General features: G+C 38.3%; 1 protein-coding gene across 2 annotated transcripts in view; it reads right to left on the bottom strand.

Annotated features, from left to right (window-relative positions):
• Nucleotides 1–17,034, bottom strand: part of vps50 (VPS50 EARP/GARPII complex subunit) — a 91,655-nt gene that overhangs the window by 3,785 nt on the left and 70,836 nt on the right. For both annotated transcript variants that reach the window (XM_046416991.1, XM_046416992.1), the window contains 4 exons: nt 8,939–9,087; nt 6,048–6,144; nt 4,780–4,938; nt 1,335–1,456 (listed from right to left, as the gene is read on the bottom strand). In XM_046416991.1, the coding sequence (XP_046272947.1) occupies nt 1,335–1,456; nt 4,780–4,938; nt 6,048–6,144; nt 8,939–9,087 (527 nt within the window). The remainder of the gene's footprint in view (nt 1–1,334; nt 1,457–4,779; nt 4,939–6,047; nt 6,145–8,938; nt 9,088–17,034) is intronic.

Below are 17,034 nucleotides of genomic sequence, written 5' to 3'. Positions count from 1 at the left end.
AGTGGACTGTGCCAAGCATTTTCCTGATGGGCCTTTGGTGAAGCCGGAGATGGAGATGTGACACACAGGGTTTGCCAGCATGAGGACCAGAAGGAGATGGCAGGAATTTAGAGTGGGGGATTGCTGCACAGGAACCTGGCAACAGACTGTCAAGGTTTTTGGGTGGTGTAGGTAATCCTGCCCTCCCTCACTTTTTATGGTGCTTGACAACATGCTGTGGAAACATTTTTTTTCCTTCTTTTTTGAATTTATGATGTGCAGCTGTTCAAACTAAGGGATTAACGCAGAAAAGAAAGAGACCCAAAGAAGTGAAACAATTTTACTTCTCCTGGATCAGTGTCTTCGTAGGCTTTTCCCAAAAATAACCAATTGATGAGAATGGGGGGGGTTAAACACTGCAAAAAAGGACACAGCGACTAAAAAATGTCTGGTTATGGTACTGTTTTAAGAATTCATAATGCTGAAGTGTGTGTTTCATTTTCATCTTCCTTCATCTTTGCATCAATGCCACATTTAAAATATATTTAATACAACAGATGTTCACTCATAGCAGAGTTGTTTAAAGTAAATTTGACCTTCAGAGCTTTTCGGAATTTGTGACTACAGTCCTACTCAAATTTGAATATGCACATGTTGTTGCAGGTGTAAAGAGACAGATGTAACTTGTGTGAGAAAGCCTGGTGTGACAAAATCAACCAAGGTCAAACTGCACTCTGGACTTGCGCTCTTACCCTTTAAGTGCACTTAGAATAACTAGAAAGCCACAAAGTGTACGGAGGAGGTAAAGTCACAGAAGCTGCAATCAGACTTGTCTTAACTCTTCCTGCCTCCTAATCCTACTAAAATCTCCAGAAAATAAAGTCATTATAATACAGGTAGAGCACAGAATTGTCTTTTCATCATTGCAGATTCACTTAATTGTCTAAAAAGACAACGTGGTACATTTGTATGGTTAAAGAACTGTTTCACACTGTGTCTTTGAGGTGCAACAGTTCTACTTCCTACTACTCAGTACCTTTGTAGGATACTGATTACATATGAACAACACTGATTAGTGCGACTGCTTGGTTTATTAGTGCACAAGCATTAGAGGTTTGTGTTACAAGACTCTAAGCCGACCCAGAACTCAAGCCTTCCTTTTAAGCTTTGCTGAACCAAACCGAAAACACAAAGTCGATTTGGAAACTTAAATACTATGCCCTCAGGTACAGAAAGACAAGCTGACACTATTATCCAAAACAAAATTGTTTTTTCCAACAGAAGTTTTAACAACAGCTCACAGTAACTGACAAAAAAGGCCTCAATGCTGAAGAGGTGATTTATGATTCTCTTACCCTTCTACAAGAGTCCTATTGGCCAGGCGGATGCAGTGCTCCCACAGGACATTGGACACAGGCAGAGGGATGCGCACGTGTCTGGAAACATCTCCCAGACGCTTGTTAAATTGCTCAAACTCCTGGGAAGGTAGAATAGAATAGAACAGAATAGAGTTTACTGCCCTTTGCACAGGTACATTACAGTATAGGTACATTGGAATTCTTTGTGCGTTTCCCAGAATCATCTTTGTAAAGAGGGTAAAACTACCAAATAAATTAAAGTGGGAGCAGCAAACATGTTCAGCGAATGGAGGACAAAGCACAGGTAAACCCATTCAAGGGTTCACTAGGGGGTAATAAAAAGCAGCAGCATTGCAAAATAGTGTGAAATTTCTGTTGACCTTATATTAGGAAAAGATATTTACATATAACATTTAAAAGGTAAGGCTCTCTCTCTCTCTCTATATATATATATATATTATATATGAACACAACAGTAAACAACTGCAGTCACAAACAGGAAACAAGCAACTGAGGGATATGAATTTGCTTTCCCAACTGGAAGATAAACAAAATGAAAGTGTTCATGAAAAACAACATAAATAAATTTTCTCTGACTCGCTCTCAGCTGCTCTGTGTTCCTGGATGACACCCAACATCAGTTCCTCAAGTTTCTCTTAACATGGAGAAGCTGAACAGAGTTAGGATGGATCAAGGGTTTGTGTCGATCTCTTTGCATTTCAACACATTTAACATTCGGTACATACTCTGATAGCGGTGTGAGAAAATCTGATCAGTCAAGTATAAACTGTTTTTTCCCCTGGACTAAGCAGCCAATAGTATGTCTGGGATGTTGTAGTGCAAACTTAAACTAAGCTAGTTAAACAATTTTACATCCTGGACTGATGGATACATCATCCGGATGTACTCAGCATACAGGTGCAGGAAGTATGAATCCACCAAGCCGCAAATCATTCATTCAAACAAAGAATTCGTTTGCTGCTGAATGTGCTGCTCAGCTGAACTCATTCATGAACTTTTTCAGCTCTTACAGTCAGCCCTCAGTTGGCCCTTGAGCTCCTAAAGTTTCTGTCCTTTCACTACATACATAAGATGAGCTGTGACACCTGTTGTGACATCTCTTCACCAGGTGTTTAACTACTTCTTGCTTTTTCTAAATGCCCAAGTATAAAAACAGGACATCAGTCATGAGAACGGTTGTTAGAACTAGCCTCTAAATGTTCTCTCTTTTATGTTCTAAATCCACAGAATAAAGAGGAAATACCCCTGAGGAAGACACAGGCCGCAGAGCATAAAAGAAAGTATGGTGCACTTTTGTGTACTATGTTTGGCAGCGACTTGTTTGTTGTGTACTCACTGTACCCTGGATTATGGATGAATTTGTACAATTCCCATTACGTAGCTGTGTGTAGGGACCAAATCACAGAACATGAGGACTGTACATAAATATGACTGATGTGTCTCAGGAGTTGTGCTTGCAAATATACATGCAACAATTTTAATTCAAACTGCGTCTTATTAAAAAATGAACCAGAATTTTGAGGCGTACACATCTTCTATTACTTTTGCATCCAAGAGTGAAATGTTATTCATTCACAAATAGTCACACAATAGTTTGACTTAACCATTTTGTCAATGAAGACATTCTGAGGCTGCTGCATTTTCTTGCCACTTTATATGCAAATCAATGCCATTGCTGAATGCCAGTGATCAACCTGAATTCATGAATAAAATATTCTCCTGAGTGCAGTACAACAAAATGTTTCAATCAATGCACAGAACACAATCCATATGCATTATCAGTGTCTGACAAGTTGGCAGAGAAGGCTATTAGTGCCTGATGAGGAAAAGTACATGCTAGTTTTAATATGCATCATGCCATTCTATCAGCTGAACCATTTTGACATGGTTCGGTATTCAAACCAGGCTAGTGAGAAAGAGATTTTCCCCTTAGGCAGTTTAGCTCATATGCTAAATTAGTTGGACTTGGACAGCTGCAGAGCTGTCTCAGTGTGTCAAAGATCTATGAGTGCGAGTTCTGTTTTTATAGGCAGATAACGTTTAACTATGATGACTGGATGTATATGTCTTCACGTATCTGTTTCAGCAACATCTGTGAATTAAAGTGTGATTAAAATTCAGCAGCTTTATAAGACTTGCGGATACATGGGGATTTGTCTTGATCTGGTGCTGGGCTGTTCAGGATTTCACACCACATCAAGCACCTCAGACCTCTCTGCCTCCATCCACTGCAGTCTGTCCTTCTTCTCAATGCAAAATTTATAATGGGACAAGTGGCCAGCATGCATAAAGAAACACATTTAGAGGGAAACTTTCAATTCCAAAAAGACATCTGCACTCATATAGCTCACGTCTCTAACAGAGCTGAAACTTCGAAGGAGATCTGCATTCAACTCTCAACAGTTCACTTATGCGCTAAATTATTCGCCCCATCCCAAATAATTGATATTAAAGATCTCCGTTGGAATTAAAACTCAAGAGGGGCAACCTGGAAAGTAAGAGTTCTTGGCTTTAAGTGGAATAAAGGATAATGCTTTATGTAACTGGCACAGATGTCAAAACAATAAAAAGACTGAATTTCAAAAGTGCTACAAAAACACTTTGTGAGGAAAATCCCCGCTAGAAAAAAGCACATCTATTACAACCGCCTTTTTGTGTTCCGCTTGTTTTAATGTGATATTATGATAGTGAGAGGGATGCAGTGAACAGTTACTATTTGTTGGAGGAAAAAAGTATAAATACAGGAACAATTCTCAACTTTTCCTGAACAGTACAACAGGAGATAACAGTCGTCTTGGTGTCACGATTACATTCAGCTGACAACAAGTCTGAGTGGCGCAAATGATGCAATAATCTTAATGGGGAGATGTTTTTATGTAACAAATCCACAGATAATTTTGAACTGACTCTGCAGTCCCCCTCAGCTTTACACTGCACTTTTGTGCTTATTGTTCTAGCAGAAACATTAACGTTTTCGTTCACTCTTACCCCTTTCAACAAGTTTGTCAAGTGTTTGACTACTGCTGAGCCTAAAAATCTGCTAAACAAAGCAAAGCCTCAGAAGATCCGCATGTTTACTTCAGGAGCTACTGATAACCAAGAGATGAGGGAATATTGGACATTAAACGGTTGATTGGCGAGAAACACAACTCCAAAGATGCTAATGTTTCTCCATGTGTGCTGGATGTGTGAAAAAAAGCCACTGCTAGCGAACTCATCCGAAACAACCATTTCAAAATGTGGTAACATTTCAGTGCTCTGTTCAAAGCCTGTTCTGCTGCCCCCCTCCGTGGTGAAAATCCCCATCCCCATCATTTTAATTCACTGTCACTAACTCTATCCATAAATCACTAACCTGCAGTATAGCAAATCTCATGTTAAGTAAACAGTCACCAGCACATTTCTTAACTCTAAGCGTTACCTTTAACAGGACGTCTACATAAACATTATGCTGTGACATTATCTCCCTGATGTCCCACTTCACTCCGGCCATCAGCAGCAACATTTGTTCGTAGTCGATGGCCTTGGCTGCAACAATCCAGTATATGGGTTTGCGGAGTTCGCTGGCTGTAGACACCGTCTGAGGGAAAGAAGAAAGGGAGAATACGTGTATGCTGTATTTAACATGTTTTTGTGAACAGTGATGAGGCAGACAAGAAGTCAAAGTCTCTTCTGTGATAATCATGCTGTGTAGGAAACACAACATCACTGACAGCAAAATTCCCAAGAGTGAAATCACTGTACGCATCACATTCATACGATGTTTGGGGAAAACAGACCTCTCAGGCTACCTGTGCATTTCCAATGTCAAGTGGCCAAGAAGGAAAAGACTGTGAAATTGCTGCCTTCGTAGTTTTAAGTGACAGACAAATTTCTCCTTTGTTGACCGAGAACAGGAGTGAATACTGGGCTGCAGCTACATAGTCATTTGTCTCTAGCTTGTCTAGGAGGCTTTAAAAGAAACCCAAAAGGCAGACTGATGGATTCAAATAAACAAGTAAACACAAGTGGAATATTTTTTTTCAGAAATGCTATACATATTTTTCAGTATGTTTTAATTACTGCACCATCAGTGGATCGAAAGCCTTCTCTTTGCTAGTTATTTTAACCCCTACAGTGCAGAACCTAAAATACTTCACAGGTGCTCTGGTGCTTGTGACTGTCGAGTCAGGACAGCACTGCTCACTAGTGCCCACCACTTTCATAGTAAGCAAAATGATGTCATGAGTCCAGTTTACTGATACAACACAAAGGTATGCAATATATCAAGCTGATAGTGAATTTTCATAACGGTTTACGCTGGATGACAAGAAAAAATACTTCAGTAGGTCTGTTGCACTGGTAGAGTGTTAATTTTGAATTTGAATATTGCATTTTGTTTGAATATTTACTTGTTAGAACAGACAGTGACAGCCCAAGAGTCTGTTAGTTACTATTATTCATTTTAATAGTCTAAAATTGATGCAAAATGTCTGCCATCTCAAATTGGCTATAATTTATAAACCAATTTCTGTTGGTGATTAGTACAAAAGTATTAATTCTTTGACAGCTTAAAATACATGATGATGATGGAAGATTTGGTGCCTCTGTAGTCAGATGTTTGTTACAAGCTTACCTTTGGCTGACAGTGACGACAAGATAAACAGTTACTGTCACTGCACAGACTTCAGAGAGAAGGTGCAATTATACCTGGGAATAAAACTGTTGAAGGAAGGGCTTCTTGGCTGCAGGCATCATTGTGTCCAGGTGGGACTGGAGGGATTCAAATTGTTCAGCCAGAAACACACTGGAAAAAATAAACAAACTGCAATTTAATTCAACACTGGTGGCATTATATGGTCTAGCAATGTGTATAACAAAGATGAAATGACCACTTTGACTGCATTTTGGTCTGAGGACCTAAATTGCCCCAATACCAGAACAGCAAGAACAAAGAGTACTTGATCCATAAAGCTTCTCACATTTAAGACTTGAGATGTTGGCTCTGTTAATTTGGATCTGGAGACATTTCAGTACAAACGTTACCCTCTGAGAATTTTCTCTAAATTGCAATTGTTACACTAAACGTGCACCATTACATGCAGCCACACCACTGCTGTCTCCACTGTTGCAGTGATCTAATTTGTCCCCCGGAATCATTACAGTTTAATGCAATAAATAATTAAGCTAAAAAGACTATAAAGAATATAAATTATCCTTCGATCTGTGGTCATGTTGCACTTTGTGAAAACTATCTCCAAATCTTCAAGCTTCACCTTACATGACAAAAGTATCATTTATGTCCAACAAATTAGGCAGCCTTTTATTTATTTATTTTACAATAAATTAATGAATAAATTTCAGCTGTCCTTGAAAATTACTGAGGGAAATGGAAAGCAGATAATTAAATATAGGATAAAACTGAACTGTTACAGTACACTAAATAACAGTGCAAGTGGACTGAAGTTCAGTCAGGAGTTTAACGAGCACATTGTGATTTCTCTGTAGTTCCAGCTCAACAACAACACAACTGACTTGATAGTGCAATTTAAGGAAAGAAAACAACTTAACAAGACAAAGACTGAAGACTCACGAGTGACTACCACATTCTGTACTTCACCGGGAACATGAATTTTGCTTTGAACGCACACAGCGACCAAGTGAACAAACAACAACAGGGACCAAAAATGACCCCATGGCTCAAACATTCACCTTCCTGTTCCTGAATTATTCTAGCAATCTGAGTGACAGGATTCTACCTCAAAGATCAGAAAGGAAATGGATACTAAAGCTATTAGACTACAGAATTAAGTGTGCTTATATAGATACTAAAAGAAGATTTTGTGGTATGGAAATAATAACTTAAAAAAACATTCTGATAATTGCTCTAACTATAATATTCATTAAGTATCATACACATTAAATTACATTTCATATGTTTTATTCAAATGATAAAATGCATATTTATTCTGAATATTAAATGGGTGTGATATATGATTTCAAAAAATATAAATGAAAGTTGTAGCTCAACCAATCAGCAGCTCATTTTCTCAACAATTCTCTTTCCACTTTTCATGACCAGACGAAGCAAAAGTCAGTATTTTTTCAAGGAATACCATTGAAAACAAAATCATAAGACTAAAGTGAATGCACATATCAGTCCCTACATGGCTGATTCATCTAGTAATGAAGGTATTTCATTTCAGGCTATACTGACGCTCCACAAATAGACCACCTGTGAGGAGGCTGCACGGCACTGAACACTGGTAACCCCAACAGAAATCTTTATATTAAAAGTAAGAATGAATATCAATAAGAGCCGTCTAACTAAATCTTAACTAAATCTGAAAGCACTGCATTAAATGAGCCAGCACCCCATAACTGAGCTTGTGGAAATTCGTTCTTTTCGTCGAGCAGAGAAAATCACATTAAGGTTCGCTGGAACAGCTTGTGTTTACCTCGGCAGCGTGGTGCCATGTGGAGAAAAGAAGCACATCCTGCAGTTCACACTCATCGAATCACGCTTGTATAAATAAGACACCTGAACAACGGCTAGAACGCCGAGCAACAGTGAAAGGAGCACCTTACAGAGCTCTTATCTTGGCTTTTTGCCTTTTCTTTTTCATCTAGATGATTTTTAAAAATGGCATATGCTGAAGACGCGGGAGGTTGTCATAATATACACAAAGGTTAGCTGCCTTTTATAATAACACCTTTTCAGACAGAAAATCTTTTCATGCCGTTCTGCCCAGTCTGCCTCCTTTCACCCAAGGGAATCTTTTCCTTACAGACTTTACCCAAGAAATATTTTCACCTCTGCACTTTAACACCTCCATTTTCATTATTCTTCTGAGCTTGCTGTCTGCTTTCGATACATGAAAAACTTTGTGTGAGAGGGTGTAAGCCTATTCAGCATTTCTGCAGCCATGCCATCTGGGCCCTTGGTTTACTTTCATTATAAAGCACTTGTATGCTGCACACGTCTCACGGTCCAAGAGATGTCAGCTGTGACGACAGTTTGACCTGATTATGCTATTATATATGCATATAATGGACAAAGATAGAGTGGCAGAATAGTTCCACAGGCGGAGCAAGAAATTCTATTAACAGGTATGATAAGTCTCTTCATACATCTACTTCAATCATCTTTATTTCTTTTAAATTTAATCGGCTTCACTGATGTGAATGTTGAAAACAACAATTCTATACGCAAGCGCACACTGGAGGTAGCGCAAATCTTTGGTGGCCAGGCTGTGCAACACTGCCTAATGAAATCATGAGCACCTTGAGGTGAGGCAGTGAGCCACAAGCAGCTCCTTAAAATGATAAGAGAAAATGCTTTGATGAACATTACTGCCACGTTATATCACAGTGCCAGGACGCACAAGTGACGACACAATCCCTGCTGTCATCATTTTTTCCCTCAAGAATAAAGACCGATACTGCTGCATGCTGTGTTGTGTTAAGATGTAATTAGATTGCCCACTTTATGATCACTTTAATTATTGCACAATTGATGTTTACGTAATATGGAATGTTTCAAGTAGTATGAGCGCAAAGTAATTATTTGTGATTTTTTTTAAAGTGCAGAGAGTACTCACAGAGACTCTGTGGCCACCACCCTCTGTGCCAGTCCATAGAGAGTCCCACTGTTAGTGAGGACCACCATTTGGCTTAGATGGGGACTGGGCACCTTTTCCTTCCTGTCCTCTGCTGGGCCGTGGACTCCAGCGTTCTCCCCCGTCGCCTCCTGGAAGACATCAGGCAGACAGGAAAGTTAGCAAACAGATTTAAACATGTGCATTCAATATATTCTTGCCTTTTCAGGTTTCAGAGACACTTTGTAATTCATGAAGGAGGTGCAGAAAGGTTTGGTTTTGATACTTATTTGCTTAGGGAGCTCAGACTGTGTTATATTTACCTTTAAGTCTAGTCTCTATTGCCATTAGAAGCAACATGAGACATGGGCAGTAACCAGGGAACAGAAGTGGCAATGGATAAAACACTGAGATATTAATAATAGTATGTAATAATAATTTATATGCAACTATCAGTGCTTGGGAATTGGGAAACTCAGTTATGGTTTCTGAGAAAGTGCCGCGGTGGGAGAACTGCTGTTATTTTCACAGTTAACCTGACACAACAAATATTTCACTTGCAAAATGAAGACAAAATGTATATGTATGCTGGTAGGTAAACATGATCTATTCAGTCAACCCTGTGGAACCCAGTTTTGTCCAAAGCACACACACACTCAAATTCTGCTGACCAAACACTCTCAACAGCAATCATTTATCTTCCTTTTGATATATTCCACCGCACCTCTCCATCCATCCAACCCCCCCATCCCTTCATTTGAAAAGCAATCGAAACAGAAAAAGAAAAATTTCAACCTTAATCCCTTCCCATCAGTCACAATAATCTATATCTACATACAAAACCATTGAGATTCCATACAGGAGCGCAGATCATATTGTTTTCTATAAGGCATGTCCGTATGGCATAATGTATCACACCGGCACGTAAAGCTCTGCAGCTGCAAAGCCCCCTGAAACAGCCTCTTGCAGATCAATAGCAATCACGCAGGTAATGAACGAATGGGAGCTATTAACGGCATACCACATCATCCACTTACATACTGCACTCCTGTGCAATCTGGGTCTAATATTGCGTACGAGCACCATTATTCCACAGATCCGGTGAACAGCTTTTATTACTGAGACTGAACCAAGTACAGATGAGCAATCTTTAAGGAAGTTTGCAAATCCAATCAAATCGTTACACTGACTGTAATTCATCTTAAGAACTGAAAGGGAACTATCATGAAATATAAAAACTTGGGTGAAAACAGGATTAGTTTATCATGACTGAAAACTAGAGAGAACTCAGAAAGCAGAGAAAGTATCTTTGCTGAAGACATCAGAGCCGTGAAACAGGCAGAGGTGTGTAGGATTTAGGGAGGTGACATTTTGTTACTCCAATGGAAATCTATTCACTTAAGATATATAAATATACAGAACAGAAATGCACAGTATGCAGTTCTGCTGACAATTTATGGTTCAGGCTACGTGCTAGGCTGATACAGCCATCTCTTATGTGAAAACGGCAACCTTTCCAGAACCCCCAAGTTATCTCTGGGCATTCAATCAAACCTTCAGCGTTGCAGGAACCATTATCAGTCTAAAATAAAATTTTATCACATTCAGAAGATTAACGTTTGAATTATTGTACTTCAACAGTACAGCGGAAGGAACCTAATGGCTTCCTTAAGGAAGACGTAATATATCTCTCCCAAGAGCAACTCTCTGCAAATATAAACACTGTTCCATTTAAAAGTCAAAAATCAGAATTAAATAAGACATTAATTGGAAACAAACACTCCTCAGCGCAGATGTAAGACCAAATATTATAGCTTCAAATATTAATTGAATGAAGAAGTAGTTACTCACAGCATTCCATTACTGTTAGGATTAATTTTAACATTTTAATCCCGAGGACAGAAGTGCAAACTGAAACTGTGTCCACTGCACACTATCTCTCTCTCGTTTTGCAAGCGGCTGCAGTATACATCAAAGCACTTTGTTCTTCATGAACCCTTCTCAAACTGATTTATTTTAAACAACTGAAGCAAATCAGTTAAGATGTGCAGATGTTAAACTTAGAACTTTTTAAGATTTGCACATGCTGCTTACGTATGCACATATGAATTTTAAGTCCATTCAGTTTTGTTCTGTTGCCATAATGAATAAATGATTTATGATATGTTTTGGTATTTCAACATCACAACAAAGTTAATTTAGCCCTATCTAATTAATTTGTTGGACACTTCTTTTTGTTGTTTTTTTTTTTTGCTGTGCGATTGAACACATCTGAAGCTCTGTCAGCGTGGTCTCTGATCACTGTGGAGGGTTAAAGTCACTAAAAGAAGGCCAGTCTTCAGCATTTCAGACACTTCACAGCACATAAACATGACAAACATGCAGTGGTTATGGACTTAATCCAGAAAGGCCATTACTACCCACATTCAATTGTGACAAATGATTTAAGGTTTGGAACATGATAAAAAGTCTCAGCAGGCTGGTGGCCATTTGTACAGCTGACGTGCCAGACCAACAGAAACAGAAACAAACACACACCATGTACTGCAGACAAATGAAAAATGATCGCTGTTATTCTCCTTTTGTAGTTCAAAAATAGTTTGGTAACACAACATTCAGCATATCAGAAGAGTGGTGCTACACTGTGGTCACAGCATACACCTGCACTCGTACTGCAAATGTGGCTCTTTTCACTTTCAGGTGGCTAACAAGCTTTGAAATTCAAAATTCATCTCTTTGGCTGATTCCTCCTTTTCTTCTCTTGCTGATTCTGCTGGGGACGCTGTGTTTGCAGGGAGTACCAAAGATGTTTTCAGTGGGTGAAATACCTCCTCATTTGAAAATCAAACTCCTGTTTCCAGTATAACTCAAATTTTCGTTTGCACTTCACCTCACAGATGTCTTTAACCGCCGACACTTTCTCACCATTACCCCATCAGTATTGCACATGTGCAGACTTTCAACAGAGATGAGAAGCAAGCAAGATGGCTCACTCTTTAGCTCTGGAAAAATGTTATGTTAAATTCAGTTTTTCTCTTGGCCAACTACTAAGTTTACTTCACTGGGAGGCATTTTACTTCTCCTGATCAAGAAGGTAATCCTTACTGTTTAGCTCTGTGTAAGTATTTTGTATTTGAACACAGTTTGTCCCCATGTTCACCCACCACCATTGCTGCAGAGCACAAATTTGCATTTGTTGTCAGTCTCTTCTCTGTCTAACTTTACAGTGTGTAACCTTTATTTGTGCTGCATTACGCTGACTGCCATCATTGCAGAATCATGAAAGTCATGCTGGTGGCTGTATATTCTCCTTTGAATTAGTCAAATTAATTAAACGTAGGTTGCATTAGTCTGACATTACAACAAAGTCTAGTTTGGTCTATTTTTAAATGGCTCCACATGAGGCTTAACCTTTCATTGATTGTGCCCCTGCAGCATAAACACATCATGCAAAAAAAAGGAAAGAGGCAGCTTCTGAAATACTGTCGGAAAAAAAGTTCTGTTTCTTTTCCAGCTGTGTGTGACGCTGTGGGGATTCTTGAGGTAAAGGCAATGGTTGATGTAAGAAAGAAAAAGAAAAACAAACAACATTCATGGCATTTGGATTTTATGTATCTACTTTTCCAAATCTGTGGTGGAAAAGGGAGTTCAAAAAACTAATTTAGACATACACCCAAGATTTGTCAGTTTATACGAACCTGAACAGAGTTTTAAATTTGAACCTGTTGGGCTGACATCTAGCTGAATGTGACATAGCATCAGCCCTGAGTACCCAATTCATGTTAATTAGTTTATTGGGTGCTTTTTCTACTATCATTAAATGTTTAAAATGACCCCTGAAGATTTTAATGATTTTGGGTAAATCAATTTTGCAAATCACACCTGAGGACAACATGTTAGCATGTTAACGTAATGGATACAAATACTTGGATACAATTAAAACACTTCTGCCTGTTTTAATCCGGAAATAAATGTAAAAGAGGCTGACATGGGGAAGCTTATTTCTTCTCATTAATTCATTCCCTCCTTACTTAACTTTTGCTCTGCTGTTTTGTTAACCCTGAGACAATTATGACTCAAGTACAGTAATCTTTGAGGTTGTTGGCAGACCTGTACCAAAACACATCTGCTGGAGTCCTCAGATTTATCATCAGAAAACAGGTAAGAATTAAACTTCATGATTCAAACCTCTAAAAAGAATACATAAATAAAAATAAAAATAGCTTCACCTGTTAGCTCTTCAGTCATCGTTATGGACCCACTGCACTTGTTCGTTATTTGACATTCTTTAAAGATATGACTGCACAAACAATTACAATTTCACTTTTATGATGACAATCGATCAAAATGACAAATGATTTCAGTGAGATAAAAGTAAACTAAATCATGTGCCTGTGGCTGCATGGCCAAGTACGTGCAAAAGAATGCCATACTGGACAAATTAAGCATCAGTGATAGATTTTTCAAAGTCATACAAGAGGCTGAAAAAAATTTCCATATATCATGACTTATAGTGAAGAGGTCATTCATCATTTGATTTACATCCTGCAGCTGCTGAAGATATTTAGGAGGAGTTTAAACCTCAACAGCAGTTTCTTTGCTGTCCTGCTCAGATAAATACTAAAACAGTTTTTCCATAGTTCAGCGTAGCAGATTTGTTATATAGACTGATGATCATTGTTCCATGGTGATTTTCAATCTTTAGTACAAGATGACAGCTGTCAAAGTAAATACTCTATGTACTTCAGGTATCTATCTGTGGTTATAGGCTGTACTGCAGCAGCGTGAATATTTTAGTAAACCACTGAAAATATAACTCAGGAAATAGTGGTACTAAAACTGTTAGCTAATTCACTGATTAGTATAAAAATAGTAGGCAACTTAACTTTTCAGTAATTTTAGAGGCAACTAGAATCAAATGCAGTGTACACCTTTATCTGACCAGACATATTATATACTTTAATAAAAAAAAAAAAGTCACTATATTGACATTGATTTATATGATTAGAGTGAATCATTCCCAGTGACAAACATGCTGTCTTCATTTAGAGAATATTTTTACAGAGGAGAACAGACAAATAACGGAGAGCTTCATCACATGGATCACCTGAAGCTCAATATCATCAAAACCAATGACCATTTTGATGGCTACTGCTGTATGTATATTTGGTGTAAGTCCTTGAATGCGTTCACATGCTTGTCCACGAAAGCTAATTCTGAATATGAAGAAGCTACAAATTCTGAAATGTGGACGCTTGGCACACCTCTTCACCCCTGGAGCACCCACGCTTAGAGTCAGAAATGCAGTATCTGGCCAGTATCTGGAGAGGAATGCTTTCACCATTGTTTGACATTTTACAAACTAGAAAAAGGAAAAGGAAAAGCAGTTTAATTTACAATAAATATGCAGGTAAGTCACCTATTTAATCTTACATACACCACCAGCATCACTTCCAGTGAATCCTCATTAGTTTAAGATTGACAAGCTGACATTGGCATGTGACATTAAATCCCATACGGATTTAGTTCATTGTTAATAGTTTCCTGTCAAAATCAGGGAAAGAAAAGACAGAAATCAAAAAGGAATCAAAGTTCTGACAAAGGCAGAATGAACATCAATCCAGTATTAGCAGTTGCGAGACACTGCATTGAGTTTATTGTTACAAGGATATGAATAATTTCCTCTGAAAAATTGCATCATGTGCATCCAAGCATGGTCAAACACTATTGCAATAAAAGGCTCTCAAATTGCATTTGCTGCATTTCCCAGAGCAGTCTCAAAGTCAGAGCCAAAGACAGAGCACACACACTCCTCACTCAGCAGATATTCATAAATCAAACAACCTTTTTTCACCAATAGCCAGCAGCGGTTTTCTTTCTATATGCCTGATGTCAATTTGGCGGGTTATGGGTTGGAAAATATTTTTGTTTTCATTTTTCACTGCGAAGAAATTCACCTCTGAGTATTCGTGCAAATGATCATGACTTCTGACTGAGTTCAACACAGACAGAGAACCTGGGCCACTGAGTGAAGAAATGAAGACAAAAATGGAATCATCATGAGTAAGCAGTGGAGTGAGCCATGGCAAACAGTAAGAAAAAACTGCTGTATGGAAAGTTAGAATATTCCCATAATCATTTGGTCTCCATGGCTACAGTAAGTATTCCATCTAATATTAGCATTATTGTTGCTCACTGACTCATGGCTCACAGACACCTTTTACTAAGTTGCAATATGAGAGTTCTGTTTAATATGATAAAGTTAATGACCAGCCATATCACCAAAAATCAAACCTGCTACACCCATGAGATATTCTGAAATGTTGAGATACACTAACTACAGCTGATGAGGCTTTCTTCACTCTGTGGAATCAGTATCACAATTTCAATCAATACAGTTTGGATTTGGGAAGATCTTTAAAAGGCAGGTTACTCTTAAGACAAACAGCCGTATCAGCATGCCAAAAGTCAATTTTCAAGCCCTGCAGGTAATAAACAAGCTTGGCATCCTCCAAGTGGGATTCACCACAGGGATCAATTTGTAGAGGGACAGAAAGCCGTTCACAAAGAAAGGATCCTGAATCTACACAATTATGTGAATTATTTAATCAGGACAGAAGTAGTGGGAGGTCTTCAGTGATTAGCAAATTAGCAAATCCGCACTGATTTGCGACAAAAATATTGATATAATATGCTATAATGTGTTGGAATAGAAGTTATTAATTTAAGCCTGAATTTGATATTGATTGATCAGAAGTAGCTATATACATATTTATATATATACATCACCCCCCATAACATGAGGAGACGAGACAGTATGCAGGGAGTGCAGCGGTTGACAGAGTGGCATGCCAGACTTTCTACTGCTCCACCATCAAAGAAGAAGAAAAATCGAGGAATCAGACTTATTGGCAGTATATAGGGAAATAATGACAAAATATGTCACTTTCAAATATGTCACTTTCAAATAAAGGGAAATAACAAATGCTCTCACCATATTTTAATTATATGTCTTGCACTGTTGCTCAGATAGAAGAGGCCATTCAGTTAATGAACCATTTTAAAATATTTTGGAGAGTCTTTGGTTAGTTGTTTTAATAGTGACCTACAACAGTAGGTCCTTTGACTTGGCTGAAGAGACACCTACTCACAGTTACTTTCTGTTCTGACATATTAACACACAATCATATATACTGAATCGCCATCCTCGACAACACCATACAATTTGATATTTCATATTATTTGAGCATAATAAACTTAACACACGCAATATTGCTGAAAAAAACTTGTTAATACTGGCACAAATCCATCACCATAAACCAAATGCCTCTGTCTCTCCTGTATGGTTTCTATTTATGACCAAAAACATCTTAATTTCTGTCAAATTCCGGTCTCTGTTCCCCCATCATCATTTTTGGCTCTTGTAGTGCAGATACAGCACGCTCACAGTCATGTGTGTGTCCTCATTGTCAGACACTGATAAGACTTCACTGATGATCAATATGTGAATGGTACAAATGGTACAGAGAGTGAGTGAGAATTTGGAAGCAATGGAACCATTCAGTGAGAGTTTATATATAAAAACATATTTCTGGGGTTCATAGGAAATAAAGATGCAGTCAGATGATGATGTCAGAGCGCAATGTGATTAGGAGTGATTAGGATTATTGTATTTTGGACAGCAGCATCAACCTAAAGCGTTCGGTAAGAACTTCTTTATTTGATTCTGTCAGCTTTACTAACAACCAGCAACTGCGAAAGAACAGCTTGCCTATCAGTGCAAACAACAACTTCAGTGTTCTTGCGAACCTCATTATTGTGTGGACAGGCAAAAGGGAAAACACATTTTGTTTCTGTCTGCAAGTTAAAAATGCCAAAGCGGTTTCCCCATGTGGACCAGCAGCATTGCTAAGTATGAAGACATCAAGCATCAAAGCCATGGAGCTTATCTATCCTTGTGTAATGATTAGAAATTAAGCCCTGGAATTCCCAATGAAAAGAAAATGTATAAAGATGAATGTCCAGGGAGGGATTTGAAAACGAAAGAGCAAAGCAAGAAAATAGCAGTAGCTTGATTACTATCAATCCCTGCTGTTTTT

Source organism: Scatophagus argus, chromosome 17 (assembly GCF_020382885.2).
Source record: "Scatophagus argus isolate fScaArg1 chromosome 17, fScaArg1.pri, whole genome shotgun sequence".
NCBI classification, from domain to species: domain Eukaryota; kingdom Metazoa; phylum Chordata; class Actinopteri; family Scatophagidae; genus Scatophagus; species Scatophagus argus.
Note: the sequence above shows the minus strand (reverse complement) of the source record. Positions and strands in the feature narration are given on the sequence as shown.